Source organism: Cnephaeus nilssonii (assembly GCF_951640355.1).
Source record: "Cnephaeus nilssonii genome assembly, chromosome: 24".
NCBI classification, from domain to species: Eukaryota; Metazoa; Chordata; class Mammalia; order Chiroptera; family Vespertilionidae; genus Cnephaeus; species Cnephaeus nilssonii.
This window is the reverse complement of record NC_137095.1, coordinates 13,972,365-13,992,626: the sequence shown is the minus strand read 5'-3', so window position 1 is coordinate 13,992,626 and position 20,262 is coordinate 13,972,365. Positions and strand designations below refer to the sequence as shown.

At 44.3% G+C, this 20,262-nt stretch overlaps 1 protein-coding gene across 3 annotated transcripts in view; it reads right to left on the bottom strand.

The window, feature by feature from the left end:
- Nucleotides 1-404: 404 nt before the first annotated feature.
- LRRC28 (leucine rich repeat containing 28) overlaps nt 405-20,262 on the bottom strand; it is a 42,160-nt gene continuing 22,302 nt past the window's right edge. The window contains exons 6-11 of one of the 3 annotated variants that reach the window (XR_013813167.1): nt 19,963-20,169; nt 14,366-14,468; nt 8,224-8,399; nt 7,175-7,334; nt 1,600-1,794; nt 405-535 (exon numbers count right to left, since the gene is read on the bottom strand). Coding sequence is in view for 2 of the 3 variants with exons in the window: in XM_079764201.1 (XP_079620327.1) it covers nt 1,722-1,794; nt 7,175-7,334; nt 8,224-8,399; nt 14,366-14,468; nt 19,963-20,169 (719 nt within the window). In the remaining variant the exon portion in view is untranslated. Of the gene's footprint in view, nt 536-1,143; nt 1,795-7,174; nt 7,335-8,223; nt 8,400-14,365; nt 14,469-19,962; nt 20,170-20,262 lie in introns of those variants that run through there. The other 2 variants (XM_079764201.1, XM_079764200.1) reach the window with 2 other exon arrangements.

The following is a 20,262-nucleotide window of genomic DNA, read 5'->3' as shown; positions in this document are numbered from 1 at the left end:
TGTGCAGGAGGCAGCTGATCAGTGATTCTTTCCCATCATTGATGTTTCTCTTTCTCTTTCCCTTCCTCTCTGAAATCAGTAAAATTACATTTAAAAATAAATAAAAGTACCACATATCCTCATCCCAGAGAGAATCCTGAGTATCAAGTTAGCACATGTCTTTTTACGACATGACTGTAGGAGGGTGAGAGAGAAAGATGCTGCGATATGGTTACTGTCATGTAAGTGATAGGCAGCAGCCACGTGGGCCGGAATCACATCTGTGAGGGTTCACGCCACATTTTTCACCTGCCAACTTACAGGCACGGAGAGCTTCCGCTAAAACGTCCATTATTCTCCAGGATGAAAGAAGTGTTATGTTTTGATGTCGATCTTCAGTATCTATTATACTCGATGCCTTTGAAGGCGGAACAGGCCAAGTCATGAAAGGGACAAGGGGAGGTGAGAACAGTGGAAATGCAGCTGGGACATACGTAACGCTCTGCCTTCAGCGTTCTGCGTGGAGAGTCTGCTTTCCGGGCAGCGGGGGGTGTGACTGTGAAAAGATCACACAGTTGTCAGTAACTAGGTAGGATTTTTAGCACGGTTAGAGCCGAGCGTGACAGATTTAGGGCAGCGAACAAAGTTCCATAAACGGAATTTTAGACAAGTCTGACATTTTTTGGAAAATACTTTTCCTGCCAAGTCAACCTTCTTGGTCCCCCTTTCCATCCCAACTTAGAGAAAACACTATATAATGAAAATATTTAAAAATATATGCCTGACTGGTGTGGCTCAATGGCTGAGCGTTAACCTGTGAACCAGGTCACGGTTTGATTCCCAGTCAGGACACACGCCCGGAATGAGGGCTCGATCCCCAGTAGGAGACACGCAGGAGGTGGCCAATTGATGTCTCTCTCTTATCATTGATGTTTCTCTCTCTCCCCCTCTCCCTTCCACTCTGAAATAAATAAAATATATATTTTAAAAAATCTTATCAGGAAAGCAACCATTTCAATGATTATTTTCCTGTAAATAGTCTTTCAAAATAAGTGTATTTTTATTTATAGTCTACATTTTTATTTTTGAGATCCCTCATAAAAGTCCCTTAACATGTTGCAGAACTTACAAACTAGGTTATAACTTTCCAAAGGGTGTATACGGGCACCCTGCAGAATCACCACTGGGTCTAACTTCTCTGCCAACTCGGGGTCCCCCCATACCCCTTGCTATTCATACTATTGAGGCGGTGGAGTTTGCTGAAATGTGTTATAAACATGGAGAATAACCTCTGGGGGGAAATTATTGTCGGGGGTGGGGGGGCAGGGGAGAAAGAGAACATTAAGAGTATCATCGAGTTAGACTGTGTTCAAAAGGTCACTTGACAATATTATCAAACCACAGCTCTTCGGGGAGCTGAAGCTTGCTTTAAATTAGATTTGGGGAGGCACGTCTAACCAAACCGTTTCTGTCCGAGACACTTTCATACAAAGAAACACACGAGACAAAGGGTCCTTAATTTGGGGGCAGGATGTATTCCAACCGGGGGGAAGGGCGAAGGCCTTTCAGCTCCGAAGCTCGGTCACCACACTTCCAGAGAGTTCTGCGGTCCCCCCGCACCTGACGGGACAGGATGTGAGGGCCTGTGTGGCCTGGCTGGGCGCCCCGGTCCCTCCGCCCGCAGACGGCGTGTGACACGCAGGCAGCTGCGGTGTCGGGCTGGCAGCCCTCCTGAGTGTTTATCAGCTGAGAAGGTCAAAAGTCTGCAGACACTGGGTGGAGCAGCAGTAAGCCACAAAACTGACAGTTGTCCTCCTGCAAGCGGAAAAGAGGGAGAGAGGGACGCGGTGAGTTCTAGGTGAAAGCCGCGGGACTCGTTCCGTTATAGACGGTCTCTTTCTTTGTCAAAATAAAGGATGAGGTATGGTCAACACAGCACGCAGCAGAAATGTCCATCTCCTTTCAGCACCGAGCCCTGGCATCAGGTGGGGTGTGTCTGTGCTCCTGTTATTAGCGGTGATCAGATGACATCATATCCCACCGCTAACAGCAAATGAAAAACAAGGGTTCTGCATGCTACGGTCTGAAGTCTGCTTACTAGAACCAACACTGGGAGGACAGAATTTCAAACGTGTTGTAAAAATCATGAAGCCAGCCCGGCTGGTGTGGCTCAGTGGTTGAGCATCGACCTATGAACCAGGGTTGAATTCCCGGTCTGGGCACATGCCCGGGTTGCAGGCTCAATCCCCAGGAAGGGCCGAGTAGGAGGCAGCTGATCAATGATTCTCTCGCCTCACTGATGTTTCTGTCTCTCTCTCCCTTGCCCTCCATTTCTGAAATAAATTTTTTTTTAAATCATGTAACAGAAAACCTTACCAATTTAGCTAGAACACACACACACACACACACACACACACACACACACACACACACCAGAGAGCCTAAAAAACATAATTTTAAAGAATTTACCCTATAAATGTAGTCACAGAGATTGCTTGTAGAGGGAATTTAAGAATCTGAATAGTAGAGTTTGAGGGTCCTTTTCCCAGCAAAGGCTGTACTAAAGGGAAATTTATAACACTAAACACACTTATTAGGGGGGGGGGGGAAGCTCTAAAACCAGTAACCTGAGTTTTCACCAGGAAGTTGGAGAATAAAGAGCCATTTAAGTCTAAAGCAAGTAACAAATCATAGCGCATGTTCTCTCTGTTACGGAATCAAACTAGAAAGCAGTAACAGAAAGACCAGAGGAGAGACTCCAAATGTGACAATCCAACACCACAGTTCTTTGCCCTTTTCTAACCTGTCGGTCAAATGAGCACTTTCCCGTGGGTTAAAGAGGAAGTCTCAAAGGATAAAACCTCACATGAACTGAATGGAAACGAAAACTTCAGCAAATCAAAAAAATCTGACATCAAGTGGGAATTATTCTGGGGCTGGAAGGCGGGTTCAATATTTAGAAAGCCAGTGCTATCCACCATATCAACAGGTGAACAAAGTAAAATGTGTAGGGTATCAATGGACTCGGAGGAAAGCATTTGAAAAAATACACCACCTACTCACACTAAAAACGCAGCAAACTAGAAATAGAGGGGATCTTTTCCAATTTCATAAACATCATCTACAAAAAGGACTTGCTAATGTCCTACTTTGTAGTGATGTCTCTTTCACCACCTTAGTCAACACAGTACTGGAAGTCCTAACCGCTGTAATAAAGCAAGAAAAATAAAAGCCAAACCGATGAAAGAGGAAGAAATAAAACTAGTCCTCATTTCAGATGGCATGACATGACTGTCTACACAGAAAATGCCAAGGAATCTACAAAAACACTCCTAGCCTCTCAAGCAAATTCAGTATGGTTTCAAGCACGTAAGAACAAAATTAAAAAAAAAAAAATCAACCGTATTTTCATATACTAACAATGAACACATAGAAGTTGACATTAAAAACTCTAAGATAATTTACCATCACACAAAGAAAGTGAAATACTTGGGTGTAGACTTGACATTTAAGGACCTGCCCCAAATAAAAGTCCTAAGCAAAAGAATCCAAACTTACAGAGATGCGGGGTTTTTATTCACTGAGGCATAATGCCCTCTGGATCATTTTTTTAAAATAATATATTTTATTCATTTTTTACAGAGAGGAAGGGAGAGCGATAGAGAGGTAGAAACATCGATGAGAGGGAAACATCGATTAGCTGCCTCCTGCACACCTCCTACTGGGGATGTGCCCGCAACCAAGGTACATGCCCTTGATCGGAATTGAACCTGGGACCTTTCAGTCCGCAGGCCGACGCTCTATCCACTGAGCCAGATCGGTTAGGGCCATTATTAACTCCTTCCGATGCACACTCAAGCGGGGAGCGTGGGCAACCGGGAGGAGTCATGTTAGTGCTACAAAGAAACCTGTGTGCTATTTACTATTGGGAGACTCATCAATAACACACTGTATGCGCCTGCTGCGTTAATGATCGAGGTGGTCACCAGTGTACCAACAAGTCTACTGCCTTAAGGAGGGATCTGCGTTGGGTAGGTCCTTCAAAATGCCAGAACCCTGGCACTGGAGATGCGACTGTTTTAGGGGAGACACTTTGAGCTAAGTGATCAACTGTACAGTGAGGAAGGAGATGCTGATAAACCCTACAAAGCACATCAGACGTGACATTTGTTGCTACAGAATCCGAGCATATTTATAGGAAGGCAGAAGAAAGAGCATTTCAGCTCACTTCTGAAATACAGAAATGCCACCGTTCTGAAAACAAACAAAAAACAAATCACAATGCTATTGGCACATACTGGAGGCCACAAAAATCGTAAGAAATGTGGTATTTTCCTTGCAAATGTGTTTCCTGATTAGAAACAAAAAGCATATCTTTGACTCATACAGGAATTCAAGCCAAAAGAAAATTAATATTTATTAGACAGAGTTGATCAGATAAAACCGCCAGCCTGTGGACTGCTAACTGAGGGGAGAACCCTCTATTAACGTATTGCATCTGCTTGTTACATTTATGTTACCTGGCTCTCACGGGAAGATTCCGTGAGCAGATCCTTCCCTCATAGCCCCCATAAGAAACCCATCCTGCCAACACCTTCATTTCTGACCTCCAGCCTTCAGAGCTGAGACAACAGATTTCTGTTGTGTCAGTCAGCATTTTGTGGTATTTTGGTTCGATATCTCTAGCAAACTAATACACTACCTTTGAAAAACTTTTGGTAGCCTGATTTTAGATTGGGAAATACAGAACTTGTGAGAATCATACATGCCTGGGAAAAGCCAGATACATGTTATGTTGATCAAGAATCTTCTAAGTTGATGTCTTTCATTTTAATAAATGCACAGTAAGTTTTGGGAATGAAAATTTGCTATCCCTATAAGGATCAAAAGTTATCAATATACCACTCACTCTTCTCTGCGATAGATATTTAAAGGTTTGGGTATTTATCATTTATGTGAAATTACAGTAATTTCTTTTTACTTCACACTGCACTAATTTAGGTTAGAACTAACACTTGTAAGGGACGTGGTATTTTAGAAGAATATTCAATATGTTCTTTCACAATAATGCCAGATGTCCATATTAATGTAGACTTTGGCTGAAACAATACTTGATTTTAGGACAAGCAATGCAAACAGACCTCAATATATTAGAAAACTTAAAAAATAAGATTACCAAGACCTTTTAGAATTTATGACATTCAAAATATTGATTTTACTTTGAGCAATAAGGTCCTGAGATTCAAGTATTTGGTTTTCTGTTACCAAAAAAGTACTTTAAAGGCTATGGTGGAAACCGAAGTCAATGCTTTTAATACAATCTCCATAGCAACATGGGAAGGAGCAAAGGCTGGTGGACCGAATGAAAACCACAAGCTCTCGATTTCAGACCCAGCATTAACTGGCCACAGAGAGCCATGTTTATAGCTCGGCGTATTATCTCTGCTATAAACACAGGCTCTATGGCTTCGCTCAACCAGAGGGCACTGTCTAAGTCCTATGTACTTGATACACACATTTTATTAAATGACCACTATTAAATTTATGTTCTGAAACAATGTAAGATTATCCATACTGAATTTCTAGAATAAGCAGAAGTAAATGGAATTTGAAAATACTGAGTAAGTTTCCCAATTTCATGTAAAGATAACACAAAAATGACTTCATTTGAAGGGCCTTCTTTACTTTCACCAGTTAATTAGCATGACAAAAGAAAGTCTATCTTTTTTTAAATAGGTATTTAGAATTTTATCAGCTACTAATAGTGCATCCTGACCATAATGAATTATTTTCATTTTCATATTTTTGGTAAGAAAATATCTTCTATAGGAAATTGTGCAATAACAATGCATTAGAATTTTACTACAGCTGAATGAATTAGATGAATTTTCTAGTACGATCTTACTCATATAAAGATACTGATATTAATATTTGCTTATATACACAATTTTTTTTAAGTCTCAGACTAGATTTTGAGTGAACACACAATGCAATATACAGATGGTAAATGATAGAATTGTACACTTGAAACTTACATAATCTTATTAACCAATGTCACCCCAATAAATTTAATTTTGAAGAAGTCTCTGAGCTACAGAAATAAATAGTTAACATTTACTTAGTCTTGATTACATATCAGGCACCATCCTGGGCTCCTGACATGAATCATTTCACTTAAACCTCACAAAGACCTTATTAAACAGGTATTATTATGATGCTCATTTTACTGATGAAAAGATGAAGCTCGGAGAAGTTAAGTAATTTGCCTAAGGTCTCCCAGTGGAGAGGTCAGGGTTGCAGGCTGGATTCCCAATATGGGGCGTGCAGGAGGCAGCTGATCAATTATTCTCTCATCATTGATGTTTCTCTTTCCCTCTCCCTCTCCCTCCCTCTCTGAAATCAGTAACAAATAAAATAAAAAAGAAATGATTACAAAGGAAACACCTCTTGACATGGAATAGAGGTAACAAGTGATCTGGAAAATTTACTAACCCAGAACACCACATTGGATAAATAAGTAAGGTATTATAGCACCTTTTTTTTTAACTTTGAAAAATGCAAACCTAGAAAATCTTAAATTTAGAAAAATCTATATGCTATGGTTGTGCTAATGGGGGAATTTTTTATTTGATGTTCTATTTTTAATTGTCTGGTATTCTTTTTTAAACTACCAGTATGGCGTTTTTTACTTAGTGAACATTTTTAGCAAATTCAAGGCATTGTGCCAAGAAACAGAGAGTGGCAAGAGAATGCCATTTGGAAGGGTTAGAAATTCAAAACACTCACACACACACACACACACACACACTCACACACACACACACACACACAGGTCAGCCACACACTTTCAGTTAGCAACACCCATGACATAGAAGGGCTGGGCTGGTCCCATTATATAATAACTATCTGGTTCTTGCAATTCCTTATTGCCTGAAGACTATGTTGAACAGGGGAATAGCAGAAAAACATGCCTGCAAAGCATGAGCTACTCTAAATAATATATGCAATAAAACTGTTCTGTGTATGAGCAAAAATGTTTTCTCGTGATGCTAAAATTGCGCATGTTTCATTTAGCACTATCTGTGCCCCTATATAGCTGCTGCCTTCACAGTACTTGCATGCGAGGCATCCACCCCTCCCTGAACCCCCACCCGCGCCCAGGGATACACCCTGGTGCCCACGTGGGCATGATTACCCCTGGTGCAGCCCCGCCATCGGCGTCTCTCTCAAGGGAAAGAGCTTGGGGTAGACGATTGTAAACATGGGCTCGCTACACCGGTGGCAGTGCCCCAGGGGGCAGTGCAGCAGCTCCAAGAGACTTCTGGGTAACGAGACGGGAGACAGGAAGTTCAGATCTGGAACATAAGAGAAAATCATGCATGAATAAAAAAAAAATCAGAGTGCTTTATAGTACCAGGCTTTTAAATATAGTTCTCTTTGTTACCAAGTCAGTTCAGTTAGTTAAAAGTACTGCATGTTGGAAATTCTTTTATCTGTCAGGCACGGAATAAAAATGGAACATTATTTAGAAATGAAGATGCTTTTACATTTTTTATACTAAGAGGAAACCCACATCGACTCTTTTTAAGAGCAACCAGAAGCTGTCCTGAGGAAGAGGCAAGGAAAGAATAAGAGCAAGTATTCTTTAAGGACGAAGATCAGAAAGGCTTAATTTTACCAGAGAGGGTTTGTAAACTTCTATAAGAGACAGAGAATAAAAAAGGGACTGGATTGGAGATGAAAAAGGGCTTTCATTAAGTTCTTCCTAAATCTATCAGGCATTTAGAATCAATCAAGTTAAATCATATTTACTGAAAAGAATAAAAAAAGGGAAAGTAAGAATTTAAAGGGAATGAAAAGCAATGAAACCAAGCTTGTATTTAAAAAAACTGCCCCTCACTGTTTGGCTCAATGGATAGAGCGTTGGCCTGCTGACTGAAGGGTCCTGGGTTCGATTCTGGTCAAGGGCACATGCCTGGGTTGCAGGCTCAATCCCCAGTAGGGGGTGTGCAGGAGGCAGCAGATCCATGATTCTCTCTCATCACTGATGTTTCTCTCCCTCTCCCTTCCTCTCTGAAATCAACAAAAAAATATTTTAAGAAAATTATAAAAAAATAAATAAAAATTAAAAAACTGAATTTTACTTCTGTGTATTTTTCCACAATAAAAAAAAGAACACGAAACAGGCGGCATGACACAATTACGCAGGTCCCTGGATGGGGGCCAGGAAGGGAGGGCCGGTACCTTTGAGAAAACTGTGGTAGATGTGATGCAGGCGCCGCATGGCCAGCTCCTGCAGCGGCAGGATGTGGTCCTTCTCCGTCCCTATGGCCTTCACCTCGGCGGGGAGGAAGACGGTGAGGGGCCCGGATGAGAAGGACAGCAGCTTCCCCTCGGAAACTTGGACGGGAGCCCCACAGCTGCGGAAAGACATGCATTCACGGCCGGGTGAGCAACGAGGAAAGGAAGACACGTGCCAATAAAAATGTGTTCGTCAAAATATACATTGAACATCTGAAGACGCCGCTGAATTGCCAGGATGCTTTGCAAAGCGAACAGATGCTCTCCCGGGTTCCTTAATAAAACCTGGCACAGCCCGGCCGGTGTGGCTCACTGGTTGAGCGTCAGTCAACCCATGAACCAGGAGGTCACAGTTCAATTCCCGGTCGGGGCACATGCCCGGGTTGTAGGCCCGATCCCCAGTTGGGGGCGTGCAGGAGGCAGCTGATCCATGATTCTCTCTCATCGTGGATGTTTTTCTCTCTTTCCCTCTTCCTTCCTCTCTGAAATCAATAAAAATATATTTTAGAAAATAACAAAAATTAGAAAATAAATAAATAAATGAAGCCTGGCGTGCAATCTACATTCGCCAGTTGAAACCCAGCTAAGCCACTGCTGAGGTCCAGGCACTTCCAGCGAGGACAGACTGTGAGGGAACTTTCCTTCCTCGGATCCACACGGTATGGTTTGTGAGCTCTGTTTGTCCTCATTTTAGGAGCCTCTTCGCGTTTATGTTTATTGACATTTTCAAAATTAAAAGGAAAAAAAAGGACACGCTGTTAAGTTATAGTACCGTGGTTTAATAGAACTTTTTGGCGTGGAAAAATACCCTGCGGAGCAAATAGATTTTTAATAGTAGAAGATACCTTTATTGGAGCCTTTCATAAACTTGTGGTGAAAATATTCTTGGCCAAACCTACTGACTAAGCCAAGCCACACCCTGTTCCCTGTAGCCACTCCTAACCAGGAGGCACAGAAGGCCTTGTTCCTTCAGGGTTCCCACACTCGGGAGTCTGACCTCATTCCACCCCCGGCCTGCGACCACTGGGTTACCTAAAAGCCTTCACACGTTCCTTCCCTAATGACGAGCAGGCGCCAACAGACCTGGCTCTGCAGACATAACCTGGGACAACCTCCCCAACCTCCACGGGGAACGGGCCATGAAGGGGAGCGCACGGGGAGGAAAAGAAGCCCTTGGCTCGCTGGTTCATTAGGCCCTTCGTTTGCTCATTCCTTCCACTAGGAAATGTTCCCAGAGAACCTGCTCTTCGCCAGTCAATCAAGGTACTTAAAGAAACAAACAGCCCAGCTGGTGTGGCTCAGTGGTTGAGCATCGACTTATGAACCAGGAGGTCATGGTTCGATTCCTGGTCAGGGCACATGCCCAGGTTTCGGGCTTGATCCCCAGTAGGGGGAATGCAGGAGGCAGCCAATTGATGTTTCTCTCTCATCATTGACGTTTCTCTCTCTCTCTCTCTTCCTCTCCTTTCCTCTCTGAAATCAATAAAAATATTATTTTTTAAAAAAAGAGAGAACAAACTAACAGATGACCCCTTTTCCTTGGAAAATGAAATGATTACAATTATTCTAATGTTAGTCAGAGAAGACGGAGTGACTGACCCTGTCCAGGGAATTAAGGAAGACTTTAAGATTTTTCAGAGGAGAGAACATGGGACCTAGAACTCAACTGATTTCACCCATCCGATTTCTCCACTCAGCTCAAGGAAGAGAAGATCCCACTCCTTCTAACAGGCAAAACCCATATCCCAAAGCGAACAGCCACTCTAAATGCTAACATTACAGTTTAGTTTGTCTAAAGCAATGTCTCCTGGGAGTTCAATAAAATTCACTGCAGAATAGATTTTTTTTAAAACAGCAAAGCAACTGGAATAGTCAGACACTTTTCAAAAAAACCGGAGGACAAATACCACCCAATTTTAAGACTTACTGTAAAACCCTGGTAATCAAGACAATGTGTTACTGGTGTCAAAACGGACAAAGAGATGAATGGGGCAGACAAAGTAGCCAGAAATAGGCCTACACCTATATGGACAACTAATTTTCAACAAAGGTACAAAGGCAATACAGTGGAGAAAGGATAGGATTTTAAACCAAGGGTGTCGGAACAACTGTATATCCACGTGCAAAAAGAAAAAAAAAGAAACTTCACCTATAAGTTGTATCATACAAAAACGAACTGAAAATAAATCAGAGACCTACATGCAAACCTAAGCCCTTACAAATCTTAGAAGACATGATGTTAGTATTTTTGTTGGTTATCAAGCTATTACCCTTATGAACCACTTGTGAAGATGAGGAAATGATTCTAAGTTTTACTTTATAATTCTTGTTTCTTTCCTAATATAGAGGAAATGAAGGTGAGAGGATCATATCCAAAATGTTATCAGACCATGTGGCCATTACGTCTGGAAACAGGCAAAAACACACTAAGTGATTCTTTTGATGATATACTACAATACCTGGCGTGGTGATTAGATTTTTGTATCAGCTTGGCTAGGCACACGGTACCCTGATATTTGGTCAAACACCAGTCCAGATGTTGCTGTGAAGGTATTTCTTGAAATGAGATTAATATATAAATCAGCAGACTTTGTCAGGTTTTTTTTAAAAAAAAAAAAAAAAAAATATATATATATATATATATATATATATATATTTTATTGATTTCAGAGAGGAAGGGACAAGGAGATAGAACCATCAATAATGAGAGAAAATCATCGATCCGCTGCCTCCTGCACACCCCACTGGGGATCAAGACTGCAACTCGGGCATGTGTCCTGACCAGGAATTGAACCATGACCTCCTGGTTCATAGGTCGACACCCAACCACTGCACCATGCCAGCCGGGCATAAGTCAGCAGACTTGAACTAAAGCCGATTCATCTCTGTGATGTGAGGGAGCCTCATGCAATCAGCTGAAGACCTTAGAGGAAAGGAACGAGGTCCCTTGAGGAAGAGGGAGTTCTGCCTCCAGAGTCTTCAGCCTCAAGCTGCCTCATCAGCTCTCCCCTGGGCCTCCAGCCCGCCTACAGATTTCAGACTTACAAGCCTTCACAATCAGATAAGCCAATTTCTTTTTTTATCTTTTCTTAACGTATTTTTATTGATTTCAGAGAGCCATGGAGAGGGAGAGAGAGCGATAGAAATATCAATGATGAGAGTTCATTGATCGGCTGCCTCCTGCATGCCCCCTACTGGGGATCAAGCCCAAAACCCGGACAAGTGCCCTTTACTGGAATTGAACCCGGGACCCTTTAGTCCGCAGGCTGACACTATCCACTGAACCAAACCAGTTAGGGTGAGCCAATTTCTTAAATAAATTAATCTCCCCCTCCCCGCCCACCCCTTCACCTCATTCTCTTGGTTCTGTTGCTATGGAGAACACATGGTAAAAGAGTATTTGTTTCCAAACTTTATAGCCACACTGTAGTATGAGAACCCTGAGCAAAACCATAAAGCAATGAAACAAGCCAATCATCCGTGAGTATTTACTTCATACTGTTATGGCCTTGGCAGTGGCTGTTCTTCACCAGACGGGCTCTACGTGGAGCCGCCTGAAGAATTTAATAATACAGAGGAACAAACAAAGGCTTAGAAAACTCAAAACCAGATTTTGCCTAATGCTCTCCTGGTCTCCAATAATGAGAAAGACAGGGGTCTGACTGACACTACTACAAAGGCTCACTAGCAAGGAAGTGGATCCTCGTTTTGCATAAGGTCTAATTTCCCTTTGACAATTCTCTTAGAAGAAGTTCCTACTCTTCGTGACTGGATGGAAAGAGCTAATTAAATCCATTTAAGATCCATCTATTAATGCCTTCTCTGCCTAAGACGAGAGAAGAGTAGCAGGTATAGAGAATGGAGGCTGCAAGGGAGGAAGTCACAGGGGTGAGGGACCTTTCTGCTGGCCATGGCCAACCTCCCTTGACCTCATCAACCTCCCTTTTCTTTTTCGTATATTTTATTGATTTCAGAGAGGAAGGGAGATGGAGAGAAACAGAAACATCAATGATGAGAATCATTGATTGCTGCCTCCTGAACGCCCCCTACTAGGGATCGACCCCACAACCCGGGCATGTGCCCTGACCAGGAATCGAACCGTGACCTCCTGGTTCATAGGTCGATGCTCAACCACTGAGCCATGCCAGCCGGACCTTTTAATGAGCAATTCTGGAATAGAAGGACCAGAACTGCACCTGTGACAAATGCATGCGGAGCTACTAGTAAGCCAACAGACTAAAAATGCCTTTGGGCCTTTGTAGGTGGGACTGCCTACACCCCCAAACTACCGATGTGAGAAAGCTGTGTGGTGCTCTCCTTCTAATAATAATTTTATTTTCTCATTGCTAATATCAAGGGAAAATGTCACTACACTATTAATAATAATAAAACGTAGGCTACTAGCTAAAAATCTGCATATTTTGCACTACTACTTATTTTCTGCAAAGATGTGGAGCTCTCAGAAAATTCACTTTCTCTGCTACCAGATACCAAGTCAAGGATTGAAACCTCTCTCCCTGCTCAGAACCAACAGAACTTTCTGGCAGTCAACACCACATCTAAACACGGGAGCAAAAGGCCAGCTCTCTCGATCATGGCGCAGCCTAAATGCACCTCAGCGCCTGTCTCTGACGGCTGGCTTGGTGCGGGGAACACTGCCTCATCCTGGGGGCTGGCCTGCGTCATTCCCTGTATCTGGGTGATGGGGGGGGGGGCACCTTCCTCCCCCGGAAGAAGTGGGCCAGCGTGCGGATCCTGGAAGACCTCATCGGGACCAGTGACAGGAGAATCACAGCTGTCACACCAGCTGCAGGAATCGCTGAGCTACACAACTCCACGGCACATGCCATCGCCTGCGCTTCACAGGGGGCTCTGCAGTCAGCGCCCGGCTTGTGTTTCATCAGCCTGCATAGGCGCTGACCTCATCCACCCAGGGCTCTCCCGAGATCAAACCGTGTCATTTCTCCTCGGGGAGGCCGCTACTCCGAGGCTGGCGCTCTCCGGAGCGATCGCTGCTGGGCGCCCGTCCCCCGGAGCCATGCCGGCAGGGGGACGGCTGTGCTCTGGGCACCAGCTGATCGCCAAACCCTCTCTGGCCAGAACTGCGATGGTGAGAAGCGGGTTAGGCAGGGTGTTGGGGATTGTGAGAGCAGAATCAAACGTGTTAAGTGGCCTCAGAGGTGTCCCAAGCGTCTTTTGGCTGCTTAAGTGAGGGAAGCGAGGCCAGCCAAGAGCAGGTTCTGGAAGCTGGGTGGCCTATATTAACCCCAAAGCACTTTAAGGTGAGTCCATCCCACTATTGTGGGAGGAGCTAAACCTGTCTTTTTTTTAAATATGTATATTGATTTTTTAGAGAGAGGAAAGGAGAGGGGGAGAGAAAGAGAGAGAGAGAGAGACATCAATGAGAGACACATCGATTGGCTGCCTCCTGCACACCTCCTACTGGGGATGGAGCCTGCAACCCGGGCACGTGGCCCGACCAGGAATGCAACCAGCGACCTCTTGGTCCACGGGACACTCACTGCTCAACCCACTGAGCCACGCCAAGAGGGCTGAAGCCATCTTTCTAAAAGCCCGACTGAGAAGAGAAGGTTACTGCTGTTCTGAAAACAAGGCCTAGCATTCCCCATTAAAGGAAACATCTGCTCTGGCTGCCGGAATCATGATCTGCATGAGGGGCTATTTCAGACGTTGAGTTCTAAATAGTCCAAGTGGTACAGTTCTAGATCCGAGGGCGGCCCTGCAGTGCAGGGCTGAGGAGGACAGCTTTTACGTTACTGCTGACACCGCCCGTTCTGTGACTGATACTGAGCTTAGAATGGTATGCAGAGATTCATTTTTCACTTGTGTCCTGTCTGAACTCCCAGCTTACTGGCTGAACTTGAATGACAACGCTCTAAACTGCTTGCCCCATATGCTTAGCTTCTAAAGGTATGTGCTTTAGCATATTAAGGCCAAAGATAAAACTGAGCAGGATTATCAAAACAGTGCATCTCTCCCTCAGTTAGATCAACACCAAATGCTGAAACAGAAACAAAGGCAGCAGAGGAGCTGGGCTACAGGCTGAAACGTGACGTCCGCTCACCCGTTGCACCCGACGACCTTATTGTACAGGTAGGACGGCAGGCCTTTCAGGTGGGTGTTGTTATCCACGTACACGTACTGCAGCTCTCGAGATCGACCTAAATCTGGATCAGAAAGCAAAGTACCATAACTCCCATAAGCACGCACCAATGTAATAGGAAATGTAAAATTTAATGCAATGACACGGACACCATCCAAATATGCTCTCAGCCCAGATGTGCCTTTTAGATTCCCTAGGGCAGTGGTCGGCAAACCGCGGCTCGCGAGCCACATGCGGCTCTTTGGCCCCTTGAGTGTGGCTCTTCCACAAAATACCACGGCCTGGGCGAGTCTATTTTGAAGAAGTGGCGTTAGAAGAAGTTTAAGTTTAAAAGATGTGGCTCTCCAAAGAAATTTCAATCGTTGTACTGTTGATATTTGGCTCTGTGGACTGATGAGTTTGCCGACCACTGGCCTAGGGGGCTCAAGGAAAGAGTCTCCGCTCGAGCTGACGCAGCGGGAAGGCATGTAGGATACTCATTACGGGAACCCCGTCTTGGAGTCAGACGCCCAGGGTCTGAATTCTCATTCTCCTATTTACAAAATGTGTGTCCTCGGTGTCACCATCTGGACAAAGGGGGGAATAATGCTGCCTCTTAAATTCGGTGGGAATTACTAACAAAGTTTCTAAATGATCAAGCAGAATTCTTGGCACACAGCCTTCTCCAATAGATGGCCGTTATTATTATTCCCGTTATTAGTAAGTGATATTTGGAGGCGTGCCCTCCAGGAGAGGGTCAATGAAGAAAGAATTCTCCCCCTAGCTGGTTTGGCTCAGTGGATAGAGCGTGGGCCTTCAGATTCAAGGGTCCCGGGTTCCATTCCAGCCAAGGGCACGTACCTTGGTTGCAGGCTCAATCCCTGGCCCTGGTCAGGGCGCATGCAAGAGGCAACCAATCGATGTATCTTTCTCATCATTGATGCTTCTATATCTCTCCCTTCCTCTCTGAAATCAATAAAAATATATTTTAGAGAGAGAGAGAGAGAGAGAGAGAGAGAGAGAGAATTCTCTTTGGCATGCAGCAAAAGGTACTGGCGCTCTTCTGGACTTGAACTGCACAGAAGAGGGTTGGAGGCAACGGCCTTGGGAGATGGTGCTTCATCCACTTGAGCCAAGGACACAGAATGGGACATGGCAGAGGCGGCGCCTCTCTCCTCTGAGCTACACGAAAGGCAGAGCGTGTGCAAATCAGAGGAGGCTGCCTGCAGAGACCCTAGCACTGAGCTACATGAAAGCTGACACTGGTACTTCCGATAGCCTTAGTCTTCGTTCCTATCTGGGTGTAGAGGAAAAATGAGGAGTCGATGATTTAAAACGCGAGCTGGTTTAGATCTTCTCGTAGGCCTTCCTTTCCAGAGAGTTCTCACTGCACCTCTTTGGCTGGGGATGTTATTTTATTCAGTAGGCTCGTGATGGAATGAACTACTTTCTTTTTTTCATGTTTTTTCTGTTGTTGTTAATCCTCACTCAAGGGTATTTTTTCCATCAATTTTTAGAGAGAAGGGAGGAAGGGAAGAAGGAAGGGAGGGGGAGAGAGAGAGATATTGATGTGAGAGACACGAATGATTGCCTCCCCGACGCGCCCCAATCGAGGGCGGGGAGCAAACCTGCAACCCAGGTATGTGCCCTGGATCAGGAATCGAACTCAAGACCCTTCAGTGCATAGCCTGACACTCTAACCAATGAACACCACTGGCCAGAGCTGAACTATTTTCTACTGAAGCTGAAAGAAAACGGGAATCGACTGCTAAAATCTATTACATGTTAGCCAGTATACTACATGGCCGTAAGATTTTAATACAGATATTTAAGCTTTCCAAGTAACACAATCTCACATAGAGTACGAAAAAGCAGTACTAAAATGACACGATGAAGTGGGCTTTGGCGTCAGAACCAGTTCTGAACCCTGGCTTTCCACCTTCTGCCTGCTGGGGGAAATACAAGGCTCCATGCCTGTCACCTCCTCTGTGAAATGGAGATAATAGTACCCCGGCCACAGGCTTGTTCTGAAGATTCAACATACACAATGCCAACTCGATCCCTTGCATGCTAATGGGTGCTGAATGCATCTTCGTTTCTTTTACCCCTCTCTTCTGGATATGAAGAGGAAAGTCACAGAAGAGTGCGGAATTACAGAGAACCAGGCCGCTCCTGCCTCAGCTGACACAGCACACAGCACGGCCTGCTGGCGAGGCTGCGACACCTAACACCCAGCAAGGTCACAGGCTGTACGACCAGAACCTCAAGCACACGGAACGGCCTTTCTAATCATATCGAGGCTAACGGGTAAGTGCTTGCTGCATGGAAAAGCTTTGACATACTTCTTCCATTCTGAAAACAGAAAATTTTCACTCAGTAACTAACTTTGTGAATCTTTTTTTAAAAAATGACTTCAGAGAGGAAGAGGGAGAGAGAGAGAGAGAGAGAGGGAAACCTCGATGATGAGAGAGAATCACTGGGGATCGAGCCCAGGAGCCGGGCATGTGTCCTGACTGGGAAACAAACTGTGACCTCCTGGTTCATAGGTCAATCACTGAGCCACACTGGCCGGGCAATAATTACCTTTGGAAGATACCAGTGACCCGCTAGCTAATGAGATGGTGTGTTTCCTTCCTTCTATTAATTTTAATGGACCAATACCTTGCAATAAAATATGTCATGCAATAATACCCTTCCTGGTTCCTGTGCGAGAATGCTCAGTACGTGAACTTCATAAAGCGAGGAAGTGAACATCTGCACAGATGTGAAAGCCACAAAGAACTTCTTCATGTGGCTTTCTAAAGTGTCCAAAATGTTTTCCTCTTTTCCTTCCAGACGCCCAGATCAAAGTGCTGTGACTTGCCAATTAGCAAAAGCTAGCAGTCTTGCACAGACTCCAACTCTTTTCCATTGAACTTCAAGGCGCTGGCATGTGCGGTGCACATGGCTGCCGAGGGAACACAGAGGTCCTGTGTGTGGGGGTGCTTGCTGTGTAACCGCACTGTAAAAGCAAGCACGGCACCACAGCCCGGCCAGGACCAGCAGCGTCTGCTTACTGAGACCCGACCAGTGCGAGACTCATTTCTTTTATCAAAGATGAATGATGGATTCTCTTCAAGAAAACGACAGACCAAAACAGGTTGTTTAGAATGCTCTATCAATATTATGCCAATAATCAGTTTGGTAAATTGGATCTATAATTAGTCATGATTACATTTTTAATGCCTATAAAATGTGGGTATCTTCGTAATGAATTGAGAGTAATTTGTAGTCTATTCAGAAAAAACTTTAAAGCTGATATAAAGTACCTACATGAGCCCAGTCAGTATGGCTCAGTGGTTGAGCGTCGACCCATGAACCAGGAGGTCCAGCGCACATGCCCAGGTTGTGGGCACCATCCCCTGTAGGGGGCGTGCAGGAGGCAGCTGATTAATGATTCTCTCTCATCACTGACGTTTCTCTCTCTCCTTCTCCCCTCCTCCCTCTGAAATCAATAAAAACATATTAAAAACTAAAAAATAAATAAATAACCTACATGATGCCTTTTACAAGAATTTTTCAACCACTTTTTCAGAATAATGAATTTTTTCAGTGCTAGCTTCTTCAAATACTCACACTCCACTAAATCTTTTACATAGTCATATTCTTTCCGACCTATTCAACTTTCACAAAGTATGATTTCACAGTGAATTATAATTTAATCAGATGCTTTATACAGAGTAAATCAACAACTGGTAAGTTATAATAAGTGGGTTTTGATGAATCTGAGTGACTGAAGTGCCCCTTTGCTGTAGGTTTAAATATGCAGGTGTCACTGTCTCTAAGTCGGATTCTGTCCCACAGTTCAGGTAACAAAGGCTTATTACAAGCAGTGGGTTCGATACAGTGCTAGCTGCTTGGGGCACAAAAGTGAAGACAGAGCTCCAACTCTGGCTTCCAGCCTGGGGCAACAATGAAGATAGTTCACACTGACTGCGTGCTTATGCAGTAGTGATAGCGATACAAGTGCTTTAAAGGGATCTTATTCAATTCTCACAAGAGCAGAGGCAGTAGGTATTGATATTGCCCTGTTACTGAGACTTATACGAATGAAAAAGCCTTTCTAAGCCCGAGCTCACACAGCTATTCGTGGCAGAGCGGACATTTAAATGTGGGGCTGCCTGCTTTCCTGTGAGCTAGACAACCTCCGCCAACAGATCACGCCACAGAAGTGGGCCATCATCCCCTAGAACTAGGGAGTGATACCGCTGAGCAGGCTGCATGGGGGCAGTGGGTGCCCCGAGGGCTGGCGCTGTGCCCAGCATCCAGGTGTGACACCAGGAGGCACTGCCAGAGAGACCAGCGATGAACCAAGTGTCTAGCTTCCTTTAAAAGCCCAGATCACTGTGAGATGGTTCCGTCTTCCAGATTTGGGGCAGGGATTTCAGTAAGTCCCAGGAATTCCTTCAGAGAAGATCCTGGGGGAGGAGACTCATGCTGACGGTCCAGCACAGAATGGGGGGTTTCATGTTGAAATTTTTTTTAAGTGGCACTTTTGCTTCTTACCAGTTAAAATAATTCAATTCTCAGTGGAAATAAATGTATTGTTTTATTAAAGGCCAATGTTTGTTTACACATATTATGTCAGAACGGGTCAACTACAGAGGTCTGCAGTGGATAATGTTCCTTATTAGCCAGAGTGACATCTCATATGTGTGTGTGTGTGTGTGTGTGTGTGTGTGTTTTCACCTGAGGATATTTTTCCATTGATTTTGAGAGAGAGTGGAAGGGAGAGGGGAGACAGAGAAAGAGAAGCATTGATGTGAGAGAGACACATCTACTTGTTGTCTCCCGCAGGCTCCCTGGCCTGGGATCAAGCCTACAACGGAGGTACATGCCCTTGACCGGTATCAAACCCGGGACCCTTCAGCCCATGGGCCGATGCTCTATCCACTGAGCCAAACCGGCTAGGTCCAGAGTGACATTTCTAGCTCAGTCTTTAAAAATGTCTAGTCTGGTTACCTGGCAATGCTAACCTTTAGAACACCCGATACAAATGTTTCTACATGGAAGCCCACATCTAAGCAGGTATATCTGTACTAGTGGCCACCCTTTCATGTTGGTCTATAACCCCTGTCAACTGTAATGTTATCTACATGAAAAATATAACACATACGTGTACATACACATACAGGGTGTCCCAAAAATGTCTACACACTTTAACCGCTGATGGCTCAATTTTGAAAATGCAATGTATTTTGATAAACACTGCCTTTATAATTATTCAACGTGTGTGTAGACAATTTTTGGGACACCCTATATATGTCAATCCTTTCTCAGAGTAAATCATCTCATATTTCACGTTTTGTCCCTAATCACATTTTTCGCACAGATTTTTTTTTTTTCTTTTAATCTCAAATCCCGAAATGAACTTTGTTACCTGGGCAGGAAGCCTTCTTCACGCCACAGGTGGATTTAGAGAGGAAGCTTCAAGGTCAACAGAATGGAGAAAACGAACTCCTCCCTCCTAGTCAAGGGCCCAGAGGTGTTCTATCTTACTCTCTGCCTCCTGGCTTTCTCACGGCCACACGCTCACTTACCAAGCGGCAGAAATGCGAGCCGGTTTCCAGCCATGGAGAGCTCATTGAGGCTGGGCAGCTGGCAGAGGTGGCGCGGCACACACCACAGCCGGTTCCGGTCCACGGTGAGGTACTGCAGAGAAAGGCACAGGTGAAGCCTCTCGGGTAAAGCTAGCAAACGATTGGTAGAAATGTCTAGTGTCTGCAGCTCCTTCAAATCGCCAACCTCTACAACCAAAACCAAAATGAAGATAAATCGCATCCTCATCACAGCAGTTAGGCTGATTAAATAAAATGAATCAACACTGCAACAGTTCACCC